At 38.4% G+C, this 19,168-nt stretch overlaps 1 protein-coding gene across 4 annotated transcripts; it reads right to left on the reverse strand.

Moving 5' to 3' along the window:
* Positions 1-1,143: 1,143 nt before the first annotated feature.
* On the reverse strand, positions 1,144-19,098 carry nktr (natural killer cell triggering receptor). Of its 4 annotated transcripts, none has more exons than XM_041968721.1 (17): positions 18,999-19,098; positions 17,499-17,568; positions 16,186-16,260; positions 14,079-14,186; positions 13,613-13,657; positions 11,483-11,570; positions 10,650-10,679; positions 10,187-10,332; positions 8,957-9,179; positions 8,699-8,866; positions 8,493-8,580; positions 7,479-7,627; positions 4,713-7,394; positions 4,526-4,609; positions 2,755-2,814; positions 2,140-2,235; positions 1,144-1,815 (listed from the first exon to the last, which is right to left on the reverse strand). In XM_041968721.1, exons 2-17 carry the CDS (start codon positions 17,554-17,556, stop codon positions 1,749-1,751), a joined length of 4,167 nt encoding a protein of 1,388 aa, XP_041824655.1. In that variant the 5' UTR covers positions 17,557-17,568; positions 18,999-19,098; the 3' UTR covers positions 1,144-1,748. The 4 variants fall into 4 exon arrangements, with proteins under 4 accessions (XP_041824655.1, XP_041824654.1, XP_041824657.1 ...); XM_041968720.1 differs by having other exon boundaries at positions 2,746-2,814; XM_041968723.1 differs by lacking the exons at positions 14,079-14,186; positions 16,186-16,260; positions 17,499-17,568; positions 18,999-19,098 and adding an exon at positions 13,303-13,326 and having other exon boundaries at positions 2,746-2,814; positions 13,613-13,649.
* Positions 19,099-19,168: the final 70 nt, after the last annotated feature.

Raw genomic sequence — 19,168 nt, forward strand, 5'->3', positions numbered from 1 at the left:
CTTAATATACTAATATATTGTCACAGTGTAACATCTTAATAATATTGCATTAGATTAAGATACATCTAAGATACATTCTGTTAAATATTTAACATCTTCAGTCCTGCAGACCCACATCACTACTTAGTATATGTATGTGTGGTCAGATTCTTACTGCAGCACAGTCATCTAAGTTCTTCCACATTTATCCCACCACCTTTCTGCAAACCCATGACGTTTTCCAATGAGGTCAAAGAAAAGAGCTTAAGACAAAGATGAGTTCTTTCCCACTTTCTCCTGAAATCCTGCCTTATTTCACGGGTCTCCTAAAGCATCCCTTGATGTCACTGCTGCTGCTTACAGCAAACAAAAGGGACATGACTTAAAAAGCTGACAGCCCCTTATAACAGCTTTTAACCCATAAGAGCCCGACGTGACATATATATTACATACAGTTTCTAAGACATTTTGCTTCAATTTATGGTATAAACTTTGCTCAAAATCCTGTTGAACACAATCTGATACTTGTCTTCTGTCCCCTAATAGATACCCAGAAGCAGAAAACCACATTATAATATTTTTAAGGTATCACATGGTAGATATCCCTCCCAAAAAAATTATTTTGTTAAAGGGCCAAATAAAAAAAATTGACTTTTCTTACCATTTTTTCATCGGTCATGCCTTAATGGGCTAAATTAACACCTTAAATTCATATTTGACATCCATGTTGATCACCCATTCAATCAGGCCAGACAGCGGATGCGGTCACTACCTGCCTCCTGAAGATAAAACAGTGTTTGGATCAATTCAGTATAATCTGTATCTGACAGTTTGAGGCATCCAGATCATTAAAGCTCCAACCAGAGGAAGACAGAGTGTCACACATCAGCAAATGTTAGTATTTTCTTCTAAAACAATATTATGTGTACTGTTTTCTTTGACATGGCATGATTTAAACAAAAAAATGGTAACAGCGGATTCAAATTCAGAAAACTATTTATCTCCAACGGGCAATTCAGTTGAGATGTTAATGTGGAGTTAGGACATACGAGCTCACTTGCACAGCAGTTCTGTCTTGGAAACTAGATGGTGTCATTGTGACAGAGAAATACTCCAGGAGCAAACCAATTCCTATGAATTTAATAAATACAAAGACAAACAAGCTCAAGATGTGGTATTTATTAGAAGTACACATTCATAACTGTATAAAGTAAAATCAGATGTACTATACTTTGAGTACAGTTTAACATTCATAGCTCTTAATCAAAGTAATGGTACAACAGTTACAGAAAAAAGTTCCTTTTTAGCCAGTAAAGAATTATTCTTTTAGGATTTAAGGCTCAACCTCAACTCCTCAAAAACATCAAAACTAAGATGATTGGACAGTATAATCACCTGACATTTCAGTTTATAAAAGGCAGAAGTAAAAAAAAGAATACACAAATATACAGTAATGTGAGTCATTTGCAGCTGGTTTCTCCTATAGCACGTATTCACATGCAAAGCTTCAGTGAAGCTGCAGGAAATTTTCAACCAGAGGCTGCAATGGTTGCTAAAAGTAGGGCGTAAAGTGGTTTATAGTCATTTTAGTTAGTTTACAACATTCAACTCCATAGCGACTGTGCTGCTACATAAACATGGAGACAGTACAGTATTAAAATAATAAGAGGATGAAATTCAGGTTTTTCTTGGAGGTTTAGTTGCTGATCTGTGAATATCTGCTATTATTCAACCAGCCGTTCCCTCTCTGAAGACGGCAGAGATGCAGCTCAGCTGTACCTGCTGCGGCTGTGACTCCTGCGTCTGGAAGAGCTGCGACTGGATGAGCGATACGACCTGTAGGAGACAGATTACAGCGCAATATTTTACCTCTTAGGCATTATCAGAGATTATCCTGGCAGGATGTAAACAAGGTACATCAGCGTTAGAGGCCTTTAATGGACGCTAATCCTGTCAGCACTTAAATTTTAATAGTCTTCTCAGTAAATATAAAAAGGACTAAAGTAAAAGTGCAAGTTTTTAAGTGAAAGTCTCGGTGTCCATCCCCAAGCAAATGTTCTACCAGAGGAAGGAACAAATTGAGTGAATGTAAAGGTTGAGGTGAGACCTCACCATGTTGTTAGTGTCTGTCAGGGCTCACCAGGGAGCAGGAAGTCTTACCGTGACCGGCGCTCAGAGCTTCTGTAGCTGTCACTGCGTCTGCGCCTTCGTCTCCTGCTCGCACTCCGACTGGAATAGCTGTCATAGGAGTCTGACCTGCATTAACATACAGCCGCACGACAGCAGAGACATTATTTGGGGAATGAGGTCTGATTTAAAGCAATCTGTCAAACAGAGACTGAACAAGGAGCACAGACTCCGAGCATATTAATCATCAGGACTTTCTAACAAAGTGTTTTTTTAAAATCTTTTTCAAGGGTAGGGGGGAAAAAAAACCCAAAACAAACAAAAAAAACATTTGAATTTATCTTAAAAAGCACAGGTGCCATATACTGTATAATTCTGTGCTTTCCTTCCTAACATTGCCTTTTTGCTTTGTGTGTTCAGTTTTAGTTTCTTTGCAGTCATATAACCTGAATAACAAACACAAGCTGTACTTAATGATGACAAAGGGTTAATTAACAGGTGTGTAAACATTGTATTAATATACAAATATTCGGATATTAAGACTAAATTTGACTTTTGCTTTAATTTTTTTTATACTGTGCAGTCCTGAAACTGATAGATGCTAATCAAGACTTGACATAAATGTAACATTTCAGGAGCCTCACAGACCTGGACCTCCTGCGGTGCTTATATGAGCGACTTCTGGAGAGACTTCGACTGTATGTCCGACTGAAAGAGAGAGAGGAGACAAGTTTTATTTCAAGAGCACAAATTAGAGATAAAGAAATACACAAGAGAAAAAAAAAAAAAGAGATATGGAGATATTTGGTAGGTTGTGTTCATTGAAATGGAAAACAGGCTAATGGGAAAACAAAAAAAAAAACAAAAAAAAAACCTGAGCCTGAACATTTTTAATGGACACCGCTATAACTGATCTAAAATTTCAGCACATTATGGCACAGAACACATTTACCCACCCCCCACAATAACGTCCTGTTAAATCCACAATTATTTCTATATTAAAAACATTGTTTTTCTAAATTGTTTACAAGCAAAAGTTAAAATGTGCCAGAGATTATATTAAAAATAACCATTTTAGCCACTGACTTGTCCTTTGGCAGAGCTAGACTGGTGGTTATGGTACAGCAATATAAAGAAATTATGTTAATAGTAATACTTCATGTGACTACAATATAGACCTCACACTTGTAATGCTTTTAATATCAAAATATAAAGTTTTCCAAGTTGTCACTGACAAAGTGAATATAGTACTATGCCCCATGCTGAGTGATCATGTTAATTATCTGGGCTGCAGATCGGTTCAAAGCTTTATTTCTTACGCTGATTCAGGCTGCTTTTGGCAAGTTATGCTGCTAACTTGCGGCAGACTCATGAACATCCATCACTGATCAATACATCCGATTTGATTTCTATCAAGTCTGACAAAGGCTGAAATTGTGAGGTGTCTGATGATTAAGTTTAACCAACATTTACAGAATTATCCATCTACACCATGTCTGCAGCAGCAGTAATGCACTTCTACGTTGTTCTACATCAACACTGAAATACATTACCGTTTGTTTTTCCAAATTTAACATCTGATGACCGCTTAAGTTGTAATAATCACCTTATTGTTTACTAAAATCTAGGCCTTAAAAAAGAAGAAGAAAAAACAAAGAAAAAAACTTATTTGTGCCCCCCTTTTCCTGGTTAGTGCCCCTGCTGACCAATAAACAAACAGCAGAGGCGGAACTGGGGCAGGAAAGCCGATCATCTGATCACTGACAGTCCTGATTCAAGGAGCAACAGGAGAGGGAGGAGAGTGGCGCGGCACAGAGACGCAGAGCAACTGGAGCAGCAATGATTGTGCAAAAGTTTAAAAAGAAAAAACAGCAAAATATGTGTGTGTTGAGTCCTCTCAGCATGAAAAGTGTCGCACCCCCACAGGTGTGACGTCCACGGTATGTGTGAGCTGACTGTAGCTCCTGGCAAACGAGTCTCATGAAGCGCTCTCACAGACGTTGTGTGAGTGGTGCAGGTACAGGTTTCCGGTTCTTTTAATTTTCTGTACCAGCTCCCATAAGGCTTGCCATAAATGCCACTAATAGACTGATTAGGAATCGATGTTACATTTCTGTCACTTGCAGCTGCAAAACCAAACTGGTTGCAGAAAAGCACGTTAGTGTCATTAACAACAACAGAGGCAAAGCGTTTGGAGAAACAACGGTTAAATTATGGCTATGGTTGAGAGCAAGAGGTCTCCATTCAGCAGTTGATTTTTTTTTCCTTGCACGCATGTATCCCGCATTTTTTTTTCTCCCATTACTAATTGCCACAATTCCGGTACAGTGCTGGATTCCCATCATCCCTGGGATAATGAAGACCAGCAGCTCAGCAGCTTCCTCTCTTTAACTTCCTCGTTAGATCATAAATTACATACCTGTGACTCCTGTAACTCCGGTACGTACTGCTGCGAGAGCGAGATCGTCCTCTCCCATGTCTTCTCCGGCTCCTGCTGCGGCTCCTTAAAGAGGGATTTACATGACATTAGTGTATAGAACAAGTGGTCCGTTTGCTGGAGACAGACTTGGATCCGAGAGCAATAATGTGGTCTCTTTCTCTTTTACCTGGAGGAGTAGCTGGAGCTGTGGGATCTACTTCTAGACCTGCTGTAGGAGCGGGACCACCCCCTGGAACACGACCGGTGACTGGATACTGAGCGAGACTTTCTGGACACGGACCTGGACTTCTTTGGGGAGCGAGTGCGTGAGGTTTCCTTGGTCTTTCCAACAGAAGGAGACCTTTCCTCACTCGAGCTGTCCTGGTTTCTGGGCCTCTGGTTGAGCCGCGCCGTCTTACGAACCTCATCGAACAGAGAACCAGGTCGAACCCGACTTTTACTCTTTATCTCCATCCTCACTCCCTGTGTAGCAAGGGTCTGGCTTTCTTGGATTTGTATGTTTTTCACAGTGGCAGGTGACATGCTAATACTCTGTGGAGCTGACATTCCTCTCAGTGGTTTCCATTTGAAACTTATTGCAGGTTTGCCAGCAGTTGCTTCATCTTGCAGCCCACCAGCTGCTGTGCTGGAAGTAACAGCAGATTGATCTTTACTCTGAAGTAAACCTGCCACGTCTGAAGACTTCGAGGTAGATTTTAGTGTTAATTCAGAGGCATTGTTGGAAGAATCGCCTGTAACTGCAGGCTCAACAATGTCAACATCATGCTCTGGAGTACAAATATCCATATCATCTAATGAGTCTTGCTCTTTGATCAACAACTGAGAGCTGCTTGCACTGTTTCTGCTGGATGGTTGATGAGGTTCAGAGTGTTTTGTGTTTTTGCTGCTGCTTTCTTTTGACCTCTGCTGAACCCTTTCTTCTTCTTTAGTAGAATTCTTGTTCAAATCAGGGGAATTTTGGTCCCTTTTGTTCATATTGTAGCCAGAATTCTCTTTAAAAACTCTATGAGGGCTGTGCCTCTCCCTTTTCAATTCATCATCCTCTTCCTCCTCACCAAACTCTAAAGGTGGCTGCCAGTGAAAGGTCTCTTTCAGCTTCTGATGTTTTTTCTTAGATTTCTTTGGTTTATCCCTACTGGTCTTCTCACCTCTCCTCTTATGTTTATGCTTCCTTTTGGCTTTCTTTTTACTCTTGGGCTTCTCTGGCTGCGCGGCAGTCTCAGGACTTTCATCTGATTGACCAGATGATGCAGCAGTGGCGGCGAATTGGTTAGCCAGAGTTGCATCTGATGGTTTTTTCAACCTCTGACCATCTGATTCTGAACTAGCCTCTCCTTCCTCTTTTTCAGAGATGGCAAATGTCCTGTTTTTTATATTTTCAGAATCACTCTCTGAATTCCATCCAGTAAGCGCAGCCAGCTTCTTGTCAGGAAATTCACCAGACTGGGCAGCTTGTTTCTGCTTCTTTAATGAGCCAAAGCAAGCGTTGTTGCTTTGGCTCATTTTATCACTGTCACTGTCCCACTCAGACCTGCTATTCAGGCTCTCTGCTGGCGGTGAATTGTAATGTTTTGTCTCAGGATCCCATAAACTGGCTTTCTCTTGATTTTTTTCCATAGAGCCACTGATATTGTGGCTACGATCGCTGCCTGTTCCCTTCTCTGACCCAGAGAGAACATCTTGATCACGTCTGAGCAAAATGTACTTATCTAAATTCTTTATCCTATTCAGAGAACTGTAATACTCTTTCCATTCCTTGTCTAATGAATTCCTTTTGTTGCTACGTGATTTCTGGGAACTTTCACAGTCTGATCTGTTGTAGGACGATGACCTGCTCTTGTATCGACCAGAGGATCTCGACCTGGACCGACTGGAACTTCTGCTCTGGGAGCGACTGTAAGAACGACTGTAGGACTTGCTCCTGGACGACCTGCTCAGTGAGCGTTGTACAGGTTGGTCTAGCTCTTCACCTTTGGCCTCCCCTGGTACAGATCTTGGTGTAACTAGAGCCTGAGCTTTTTCTGTATAGCCATCAACTGCTTGTCCAGAGGAGGATGAGTTGTTTGAGGCTACTTTAGCTTTAATTTCTTGAATATGAATGTAGGAGGGTTTCCAGGGTTTTTGGTCTGGTTTCCAGCGTGAAGGAGGAGGACTGTCACTCAGTGGGATCACAGGGACCCTTTCAGGAGCTGGGACCGCTGGCAGTCTGGGGACAGGTGTAATCTTGCTCTCCGGGAGCTTCTCCGTTACATCTACCATGACATCTGGTTTAGACTTGCTTGTTTTTCTTTTTCTTGAAGATCTGGATAAACTCCTTTTTCTTGACGATGACAGTGATCTGGATCTGTACCTGGATCTTGATCTTGACCGCGATTCAGAAAAAGACAGAGATCTGGATCTAGACAAAGATCGGCTTCTCGATCTAGATAGACTTCTGGATCCTGAATAAGACCTGGACCTCCCTCGAGATCTGGATCGAGTCGATGTGTATGATCTGGAGTAGGATCCTGAGGAGGACAGCGAGTACCGCCGCCCCCTCCTGCTTGACGAATGATACAGACTTGAAGGAGAACGAGTTGGGGAACGGGACCTTCTGGACTTCTTCCCTGAAGACACTGATCCTTCACCATCTGATACATAACGCTCTTGAGGTTTGTTCTTGGAGCGCTTCTTCTTGGCATGTTTGCGTTTTTTGGCTTTCTTCTTGTGTTTGACTTTCTTCTTCTCTTTTTTTGGTCGCTGGTCCTCGCTGGACATCTCAGAGTTGCGGTCTGAGGAGTGATCAGCAGACCGTGACCATGCGGTGTCACTTCTGTCCTCCCATCTGCTTGAGGAACGGTCATTCAGTCTGTTAAAGTCAAAAGATCCATGAAGGAAAATAAATGGAAAGATTCTATTCAAAAGGTAGGAAGTAAAAAACAAAAACTCATACTTGTCTCCTTTGCTCCACCTCTCAATGCTCGGGGGTTGATAACTTTTGGTTCTCTTCATTTCCTCCTTCCAGTGTGGTGGAGTTTCACTGCTTCCACGCTCTTCCACAGAAGCAGAGCGAGATTTAGACCTTGTAGGAGTGTGATATCTCTAGGAAAAGGTAAATAAAAAATAATTTATCACCAATTTCCACTAACTTATGTTTGCAAACAATTAATTCAAAAACATAATTCCTTTAATTTAATTTTAATAAATCTAATTAATTAATGTTTTATTTGGAATAGAGCCAAAAACATCAAATGTTGAAATGAGACATTTTAACATTTCATGAAAAAGATGGTTAATCTTTAATTTGATGGCAGCATCGCAGCTAAAAAATTTGGGTTGACAAAAATTAAAAAAGGAAAAAAAAAAGCTTCCCAGGACATTATTTACAACCCCACATAGTACAAAATATCAAAGAATTCATAGAAACTTTAGAAATCTGAGCACAGGGACACGTCTGAACATCCATTTTGGATGTTAGTGATCTTTGTGGCCTCAGGCAGAACTGCATTAGAAGACATGACTCTTTCATTGACATCACAGTATAAACGCAGGAACACTAAATATCAGACGATCATATTAATTTATAATCTGCTGTTACAAGAAGAGACTATGCTACGCAGTGGTAGACATTACTCCAACATTTTTGACATGTGTTGCTGCCATCAAATTTAAGATGAGCTAATACTTTTCAATAATAAGAAGAAAGTCTCACTTTCAATGCTTGTATTTGCATTTTACACAGTGTCCCAGCTTTTATCCAATTTTGAAATTGGGGTTTTTAGTAAAATAATAATAATAAAAAAAAAAAAAAAAATAGGCAAAGGTCAATTATGTGACCAACATGTAAAAAACAAAAAATGAGATTGTATACCAGCTTAGTTATTCCAATCCAATTTAATGGAGCCTGCATAATTTAGCTGGTGTGTATCCCTCTGTTTATCTCTGCTAACTTTAGATGTAAACGTACAATTGTCCCTCTGCCTCTGATCTTCCGTCCGGACTTTGACACAGCTGGTTTCTGGTCAGCAGACAGAACAGCTTCTTCTTTCTCAACACTAAAAAGATAGAAAGAAAAATAAAAGTAAAAACTATATATAAAAAATATGTAAAATTTCAACAGCTGCTGCAGTTGTTTGTGTTATTCAGTATGTATGATATGCCTTTATAACTAACACTTCTGTTTTATTTTCCAGAGCTGGCATGTCCCGTCGCAGAAGGAAGCGGTTCTCTGGTACAGGTGGGATTTCTTCTGGCCGAACAACTGGTTTCTCCCTTTTCCCTCCTTGGTCCTTCTCTTCTTCCACCTTGCTTTCTCCCTCCAGCATGTCTTTCTCCACAGACCTGTGGGAAGTGTAACAACACAACACATTAAGATGCAGGACAGTATTCATATAAGTAAGTTAGATGAAAGTATGAATCAGTAAAAGTGACCTTTGCTTGGAAGGCAAAACATCCATGTCCTTCTCCCTCTTGGCTTCCCTCCTTTTCTTTTTAGACTTTTTGCTTTTTGCATGTCTCTTGTGTTTGTAATGTTTGCGTTTTTCATTTGCTTCACTTTCTGACTCCACTGATGAGGTAAAGTTGGAGGGCGAGCCATTGGAGTTGAGGGACGAGTCAGCAGAAAGGGAGGCTCTTTTCCGCTTCCCTTCAAGCACTGCAGGTAAAATTACAATAAAATGTATTTTATCAAATTCAAATAGTCCACTTTTTAAAGAATCTGCATCAGATATGTTTAGTAAGTAAAGAAGGAGAGAAAAAAATAAATGCTAGAGGTAATCTTCAGTGTGTGATGACTCCGGAAGGAAGAAAAAAAAAAAAAAACCTTTGTTGTTGCAGTTAGGTGGACTGAAGCCATCTGGAGTCCACAGAGATCCCCTTGCTGATCTCCATTAACCACAAGATTAGATTACATGCCCTTTACTAATGCCACAGGCGAATAACTCTGGCATCCAAATGAAAAACCTCACAAAATGAGCAGGAAATATGACCCAGTTGCAAATTACAGGTAATGCATATAATTTCTGACAGGAACATAAACCCCAACAAATACAAGCATTAATTACGTTATTATTACACTGGCTGGGTGGAAATAAAATTATATCAATATAAATTCAAAGGACATGTCTTTTTTTATATTTTCTTGCCTACAAATCAAGGGAAAAAAGTTATTTCATTTTAATTAGTATTCTGCAAATCTGCTTCATTTTTGTCCAAAACCTTTTTAAAAATGCATAAATGACTAAAAGTGTATACATTTGGGCTGAAATCAGACCCCCGAGAATATAGACCATTCCCTCTTGTTTCAATGCAGTTTGAAACCACAGTGAAGAAAAGTCCTCAGACTCTTCTGAATGTGAAACACGTCAAATTAACACCATCAGCAGGACTACAGGCAGAGTGAGGCTAAAAACTTTGCACAAGTACCAGATTGAAGTAAGAGTGGAGCGGCAGATTAACCATGATGGCTTAACTGATTGGATCTAGTAGAGAGAAAGCTGTGTGTCAGTCATTGTAGGGGCTGGGGTGGGGGGCATATATGGCCTCATCTGCTAAGATCCATATATTTTAATAGAAAACATGTTGTCTAATTGATTAGCAAAAACACAATTATATTGTAAAAGAGCATAACATTAAGAAAAACGAAGTCGCTGCTGAACTGACCATCATTTGCAGACTTTGTGATCAGCTGTCCACAGTCCACCACTCTCACATCAGCGTAGGGTCTGCTAGCTGAATCAGTCTTCAGTCCCTCAATCTTCTTTATTACTTCAAAACCAGAGATGACGAGACCAAAGACGACATGGACTCTAAAAAGAAACAAAATAAATTTGTGCTGATGACAATTAATACCCCCTCATTGTTTTCCAATGTACATGTAGCAAAAATGGATTCATTTTAAATAAATTAATGTGGTAAAACTGATTTAATTACAGTTGATTATATACCTCAGTTACTAAAATCCTATCATTATCCACTCCATTCTGATCAAACAAACTTAAGACCTTTTAGACACGTTACCCTCTTATTTATTTCACGTTAAATGAGCACATTGAAAAACAAGAGAAAATAAACTAACTTTTAGCTCTGTGTACAATTTTAAATGAGGAGTTTTGGTCAAACTTACCCATCAAGGTGAGGTGCTGTTTTAGTTGTGCTGTATATAGAAAATCCAGCAGTGAACCAGGTGAGGAGTCAATGAAGAGTTCATGAAAATGGGGGGGAAAAAAAAGGGGGGAAAAGAATGAGAAAACAAATAACTCTGACAACATCTGGATGCAGAATTTGTAAGACCACCATTTGTAGAAATTTGATTGCAAATCAGTTTTAAAAAACCCATCATGAAAACACTAAAGACTGAGGGAAATTACATAATGATATTTTCATATGATCAAATAAATTTATACAAAAAAAAAAAGGAGAAAATAACAGTCGGTCTAAAGTTCCTCCTTTGTGTTTGATATTTTTATTTTTGGAGGAAAACTCAAACTCAAGGTGATAACCTCTTTCAGTGATCAAAGATGTTCATTAAGCCAAAAAAAAAAAACAAGTCACCTCAAGCCATTTGTGAAATGTTTAAGCATATAAAAACACTGCACTGTGCAGAATATTTGCAAATATAAACTACTAAATGAAAAATACAGTCAGGAGAGAGAAAAACACAGCCTTTGAAACACATTACCTTGGAAGAGCGGGATGCTAGAGTTTCTGTAAATTTTACACAAAAAACGGCAAGAGAAAAAAAAATGTAACACATTTGTAGGTAAGAAAGAATGAATCCAATGTTTCTCTGCACTTTGAAATCTAACTGCACACAGAGAGGAGACTTCTGATGGTCATGACAAGATCTACTCTGCAGGTTCACAAGAAAAAAAAAAAGGGACAGGAAATAAAACTAAAACAAAACTTTATCAACAATAGCAGTTATATGCTGTGTTTATTGTACTGAAGGTTACTCACATGAAAAACTGTGAACCGTTGGTGTTCTTCCCGCGGTTGGCCATCGACAACAGGAAGGCTCTGTCGTGTTTGAGAGTAAAATTCTCATCTGTGAAGTAGAGAGAAACAAGAATCACAGTTTCAGTCTTTTCTCATTCGTGTCAATAGAAATATTCAGGGATAAAAAGAATCTGCACCAGAATGTCAACAAGCCATTTTGCTGCCCCACCAGCAGACCCCTCCATAACCTCAGCTCTTTTTAATGGACTAAAAATAACACCAATCTGCTAATAAAATACACCAATCCAGTGGTTTGAAGCCAATTTCTTATTTCTTATATTTATTTTAGACTATTTTCTAAAGATTATCATACTGGTTCTTGTTAATTTCAACACTAAACAATAATCAATTCGCTGAGTGTCTGATATGTTTCATAGAAACAAATTCACCCTTCTCTGTGGTTTAAGTTAGCTTGATATTTTAAATTATTTAGAGAACACAAAACAAAAAAAAACAAAAAAAAAAAAACAAAGAAAAAAAAAAAACACTGAATCTGACTGATATGGAGTTACTGTTTCTTGGTAAGAAAATGAAGTCTGCAAGAATTTAGACAGAACAGGGGAGAAAAGAAAAAGGAAAGTCTGCTTCTTATTGAGGGTGGCAGTCATGTCAGGTCAATGTGGCAGGAAAAGACTGAGAATCTTAGTGCTGAACTTCATCGCATCAGAAGAATGTCTAATCTACAGTGGCGTTATCACACAATCTCTGGTTAATGCGAGGCGGAAAGTCATCAGTCAGGGCAGAGTTACCCTTTCATAGCTGTAGAAGACAGAATTGATTTGTTTTCATTCCTCAAAATAGTTTGCTACAGGTGACAGATGGCACTTGGTCAGTCGGAGTTAATAAGCTATTAATTCGGTCATCAGTCTCTATTAGTTTTTCAATTTGTCTGGTAAATCTATTATCAAAACCTAAAAAGAAAAAAATTCCCAAAGCTTGTCTCTTATTAGAAGCTTAAATAAGTTAAATTATTTCTTCTCCATCAGTTTCTGTTTTCAGTTTTGACACTTGTCACAAGACGGAGACGTCTACACACTCTCTCTTGTGGTGACTACAGACATCCCTCTCTATATTCACACATGTAAAACAAATATTTCCTGGACTGTGCTGCAGATTTTGTTTAAACATTCAGTAGAATCCGAAGGTAGTGTTTTTGTCCTGACTTTAAAAAAGTACAGCAGTAAATAAAAATAAGTTTGATATAAATTAAAAGCTGAAAAAATTAAGATAAGGTCAATGTGAATATAAAAAATAATAGGAGGAAATTAATCCGATAAGTTTTGGGATGCTTTAAATAATATTTTTTACAAATGCCCTCTTAAATTCTAATTTAAATGTTTACATTAACTGTAAAAATGATTACCAACTGATTTCAGTAAGCCAAAGGTATATCTTCATTACAATGTTTTCATATATTTAAAATCATGCTTTCTGAAATCTTAACCTTGTACCACTCCATCTACATTCATCTTGTGAGTCAACATAAACACAACCCTCTCCCATGAGTTAAATGATGTGGTCTTTCCAATTAGCAAAACCTCCAGTCTCTGTCTAAAACCTGTCACAGAGGTCATGTTTACATTTCACCAGTTTTAATATCACTTATTAAAAAGTCGTTTGAGCAGCCAAGAACTTTGTGGCTCTAACGAGGAAGCTGACTGAATAGAAAATCCTTCAGTACTTATGTGGACTGCTGGAAGTATTGCCACTGTTTTTACTGACTGAGGAAGGTGCTGGGGACTATGTTGACATGGTGTTACTGAACTGTGTACATCTCTTACCTTCTCATTTTGCATAAGACCACTCTATAAATAAAAGAATATGTTGAAAAATTTAGGCAGGAAGATTGTAGCTTTCAGTAAAGAGAATGGCTACTTCCCATGCTGGTCTAATTAAAGTTCAATACAAAGCAGATGACAGATCTATACAATGGCAAAGTGAAGAATAACTGAGTCACAAAAAGGAAAATTTACAAGAAACCAGTGTTTACAACTACAAGCACATGCAACATAATAACACTAGGTATTATATTTGAAACACACCTTTATGGTATCTATGTAGAGTTATTAGATAAATTGATTTTTACAATACCTTCAAAGTAGCCACCATATATGGATTCTCCTCCTCTTCCATTACCTGCAAAGACTGACCAATTAATACAAATAAACTCTGATTTCCTCATGTTAAATCATAGTTATTGTATTATTCTGCATCAAGTATGTCTTCTGGATGTCTGCCATAACCACCCACAAAGCCAAGGTGCATGTTTATGATTTATTCACACGTTAATTAGATTAACAGGATTTTTCCCCTCTTAATTTTGTTTATAATCACTGTCAATAAATTATGAGCTGTGGGACTTATAAATCAGAATTTTGTGAAAGACATTTTATACCTATAGCAAATTAAATCTGATGGTAAAAAAAAAAAACTTTTAATAAAAAAAAAAAAAAAAAAAAAAAGCTGTTTGGAAAAGGTGTTTTACTGTAAGCATTGGTTAATTCACCTTAATGTGGTAACATTTACTTTCAGAGGAAATTAACTTAATTCTTGTTACCTTCTGTGAAGTCACCTCCCTGTATCATAAAGTTTTTCACAACTCTGTGAAATGTGGAGCCTTTGTAGCACAGCTTTTTCCTTGTGTTTTTCCCAGTTCCCTTTTCACCTGCAATTACAGGATTAACAGTTTATCAAAACACCAAGTCATTAATGAGACCTGCCAGCACTGGAAATGCAGTGTACCAGATGCTTTGAGGTGTTTAGAAATACTGATCTTGAATGTTGCCTCATGGGGTTTGTTGTGAACAAAAGGAAAAAAAAAAAAAAAAAAAAAGACTGTTGAGACGGTGTAATTCTAGACATCTTTTCTCAAGCACCATGTTGTAGACAGTTCCTTACTGGCCTGCAAAGTTCATTAATAATTTGACTAAAGTAATACAGACTGGGGACAGAATATTAGCCCAATTCTCTTACTTTTTAGATTCCACTTTACTTTTAGGAGTGAAAGGAAACTCGAGGAAAGCGATTTAAGTATATCTATCCATGTGGTAAAAAGCTGCTTTCAGGAGAGATAACTTTGGCTTTTTTTTAAAATTTCTAATCTTCCAGCATTTTACTTCACTTCTATCAGCACTATTCCAAGCTTTGGTTACTAACTGTACTTAAAAGGACATATTAGAGACTTCAGTAATGTAACAGCAAAACTGTACAAGGCTGAACAATGTATAGACAAAACTAAGGAGATGATTATTGACTATGGGAGGAAACAGCTGAGGAAGTACACCCCCCCGGAGGATTAATAGGCCTCTGATGGAGAGGGTGTGCAGTTTCAAGTACCTGGGCGTGCACATCACCGAGGATCTATCCTGGACTCTGCACATAGATAGCCAGGTAAAGGAGGCGAGGCAGCGCATTTTTCACCTCAGACAACTGAGGACATTCAGAGTCTCTCTGAAAATCGTAAGGATGTTCTACACTGGAGTGGTAGAGTGTTCTGACTGGTAACATCACCCAGTGGTACGGGAACAGTACTGGTCATGACCAGAGGGCCATGCAGAGATTGCTGAGGTTAGCAGAGCGTACCATGGGCACAACACTCCCCACCTCCCAGGACAACTTCATGAGGAGAACAGCCAGAGCAAGGATCATGAGAGACCCTCATCATCCTAACAACGGTGTGTTGGAGCTGCTGCACTCTGGCTGGCGCCTAAGGCTCATAAGGGCAAACACAGAGAGACTCAGGAGGAGCTTCTTCCCTCAGGCTGTCAGAACTGTGAACTCTACCGTGTAGTGGCCCTGGCCAGTGTCCTACCTTCTGCTGGAAAACACTGTCATTTACTCATATCACTTTAGCAAGGTTTATATTTTGCACTACATACGCAAATACACATATTGTCACTCCGTATAGTATACACATCACTACACAATCAAAACTGTGGCTTATTTATGTTTATTGTCTTTTTAGTTTATTACCATGTTGTTGTTTTTGTTTTTTTTACTAGTGGTGAATGAGTGTACACAGCCTCGGATGCATGTAGGAGTGAATTTCACTTCCACCTTGCATGTGAAAAATAAACAACTTGAAACTGATGTTACAGCACCATGTTGCATTCTTTTGGTGTTTTTGTGTTTACAATTAGACTAATCAGCCACCTTTCCTTCCATGTAAGCCAGCATCACCTCCTCTGCAGCTAAGTGGGGTGAAAAAGAAGAGAGAAGGTCGGCTCTACTGCCTGTTTTATGGCTGTCTGTCTGTAAGCAGACTGCCACTACTACAGCTCTGCTCCAAGGCAGAGGGATAAAATATTTAGAAAGTCAACGCAAGACTATACCATTAATGGAATTAATGGAGTGACTCCATCAATCACTGAATCATTTACACCACAGCTGCACCTTCACAATGAAAATATTTCTCTACTGTTTAAATCTTAATTAATCTTTTCAATTTGCTGATATAATGGCAAATATTTATAACCAGTAAATGACTGTTGGTCACCAGTAAATCCTCAGAGCTTATATTCAAAAACAAGAAGACTTTACTCACATACAAGTTTCTTTTAGTTAACTTATTATTTTAATTAGAGTACTTTAAATTTATAAATCATATTAATGTTGCAATGAGATGATATGAAAGTGAAACATATTCATGTCTGAATAATACTCACCAGTGCATAAACACAGAAAGTTTTTGCTTGTCTTGGGACAAATATCTGAGAAAAGCTGAAAGACAATGCGCCCAACTAAAAAAGAAAAAAAGGGGAAAATATTCAATTAAAGGACTCTTTTCAGTTTCCTGCAAGAAAAAAAAAACAAGAGAATAATCTTTCAACGGCTAAAGATCCTTTTAAGAAGTACAATCTTAATTTGCTTATAGGACATAAGTTAAAGCCTCCTGTATGAAGCTCAGACAAGAAAAAAAACATCTTTACAGTTTGCAGCAATTCTGACATTTTCATCAGAGCAAGGAGGAGCGGTTTAGTGATCCTGAGCCCAAATATGTTCCAAATGCTTTACTCATGCTGAAGATGGAGTCTTTCTTTGGAGCTTATTCACATCAACTGCACATAATTGTCTCTCAAAAACAAAACAAACAAACAAAAAAAAAAAAAAAAACCCACACATGTAAAGCTACAATCCCAGGACCAAGCTTCATTACAGCCATTCAGAAAAGATACCAATGATTCCAACCCAGTCCATCAAGTCAGTACATGACTGGAATTTTCACTTTCATTTTGTACAATTACAACCCCCAAAACATACAAAAACAAACACAGGTAAAGTGCCTTTTTGTTTTTTATTGAGTGTGTGAATAAACTAAACCCTATATTCTCAAACTGTGGTACGTGTACCACCAGTGGTACGCGAGGGCCTCTTGGTGGTACTTAGAGGAAAGTAATAAATATTTTTTAAATAAAATTATTAAACATTAAGGGTCGCGGGTAAGCTGGAGCCTATTCCAGCATTACCGGTGAGAGGCAGGTACACCTGGACAGGTTACCTGTTCATCGCAGGGCCAACACATAGGGGACAAACAACCACAACGGTGGGAGGAAGCTGTAGAACCTGGAAAGAACCCAGGCATACACGGGGAGAACATGCAGACTCCACACAGAAAGGCCACAAAGTTCGAACCTCCCCCTCCAGCTGAGATTCAAACCAGCGACCTTCTTGCTGTGAGGCTGTGGTGCTAACCACCACACCACCGTGCAGGCCAGTTCCTTTATGAACTGTCCATAGCTAATAGCTATGTATGTTATAGCTTAATATGTTTGCTACTGTATGTTCAGATTTTTCATGATGGTGGTACTTGGTGAGCTCGATATTTTCTCATGTGGTACATACTGTAAAAAGTTTGAGAACCACAGAACTAAACTAATCTAAAGTTAGATGATAACTGATCAAAGTATAAAAGTGAGGTGATGTTGTCCACATAACTAACTAACCTTCCTTCTGTTAAGTTGATAAAGAATTCCCTTACCTGGCTCCCGGTTGAGCTCCACATCAAAGTAGCACTGAGGGCGGTCCTTCACCCCCATTATGATCAAGACCTAAAATGAAAAAGAAAAAAAAAAAGTTTTAAAGAAAAGCTGAGAAGAAATAAAGCAAAACTCTTCTGTTTAAGCCAAAGTAACTCCTCTTAAAAAGTTCATTTTCAGTTTTTTTATCTGACAGTTTAAGGCTTAAAAGGTATAGCCTGGTGAGAAGTGTGTAGGAAAACACTGAAAAGACTAAATGACAGCCAAGAAAGAAGAAATAGACAAGGGAGGAGAAAATGATGGGAGGAGAAAGGGATATATGTGGAAATATGAGTCAAAGTAAATTTAACTACAACACACACAAACTCTTAGTCTGTATGTCTTTATTTAAATATAAAAATGAGAAGATATAATATGGAATGTGAACATAAACCTTTTAATTAAAACAATTATAGAATTAACATATTGAATTGAGACTCAAATGCAACATGGAAAATGTAGCAATAGTCAGTGTATAGTCCATCCTATTTATTTATCTATATTTATATAAGGCAACAAAAAGGTATGAGCGTAGTTCTGATTTTGCTTTGCATGTAATTTAACAAACAGAGTGTGTTCATAAAACGGACAAAGGTTGTTGTTTAGCCAAGGGGCCCCATCACTTTATCCTAAGGTTACCACAGCAAAACCTAAAAACAGAACAGCATTGTAGTCACTGAATAACCTGTATCATGTTACTAACCTTGGCATCGCACTAAATAAGGAGAACAGGATTTCAACGCTATAATGAATCGCAACCACACAGACCTTTCTTTGCTGTCTGTCAAATCTGATGCGTCCATTTACATTTAAACTCCACAAACAAAATGTTCACGCTTACTTTCTTATTCCTGGCACTTTCTGTGTGTCAGTCCGTTCGATAATGACGGAGTTTTAATTAAGTGTAACATAGAGCAAGTCCAGATTTTACTGCACATGTAATGACAGGGGGAGAAGCTGTGCAGCTACTTTTCAGACTTCTGCTATCTGACCAGTGAAACAGAGAAAATAACTATACCAATTAACAGACCGGACAAAATACATACATTCACAATATAAATACAATTAAGCAAAATCGTTGTCAATTCAAGTTGTTCATCAATTCAAGTCGACATTTGTTAGCCAAGTAAAATGTCCTCATTTACAACACATTGGTAAGAGGGTAGGTATGAAGACTATTATTAAGCTGTCGGCAGGATGGATATATTTTAACTTAGATTTTACAACAGGCTCGAACCTCGTTGAGATGAGCGCAACAAAACAACGGCATATTTCCAATATCTACTTTGCTAAAAGCAGCTAACCGAAACGTTAGCATTTCCAAAATGGTTGAGCTAACAGTACGCTAAAGTTAGCGCAGCAGCTTACATTACATTTCATTCAGCTGCAATGACAATTCAGATTAATCTCAAGCTTGAAAGTCATATTGCATGTTATTAAAAGTTGGTAATGAAACAACTCACCGGTGTACAGCAGCTAGCCAGCTAATTAGCTAGTCACTGACGGTCGCTAAAACGCTTGTGCTAACTTCCTTCTTTTATTGGGGACTGTTGTTGAGCCGCGATACTGCGACTGGAGTAATTTTGTCCTTCCTGCTTTACCGTACAAGATTTATTGTGGTTGTTGTTGAAGG

Source organism: Melanotaenia boesemani, chromosome 18, assembly GCF_017639745.1.
Source record: "Melanotaenia boesemani isolate fMelBoe1 chromosome 18, fMelBoe1.pri, whole genome shotgun sequence".
NCBI lineage: Eukaryota > Metazoa > Chordata > Actinopteri > Atheriniformes > Melanotaeniidae > Melanotaenia > Melanotaenia boesemani.

Excerpts from the sequence above, each read along its gene's own strand:
- nktr (XM_041968720.1), bottom strand. The coding sequence starts at position 17,556 with ATGGGGGTGAAGGACCGCCCTCAGTGCTACTTTGATGTGGAGCTCAAC. Across the intron at positions 9,180-10,186 it reads CACAAAGTCTGCAAATGATG|TGCTTGAAGGGAAGCGGAAA; the intron begins GTCAGTTCAGCA and ends TTTTACCTGCAG. Across the intron at positions 2,236-2,745 it reads AGGAGGTCCAGGTCTGTGAG|GTCAGACTCCTATGACAGCT; the intron begins GCTCCTGAAATG and ends ATGTTAATGCAG.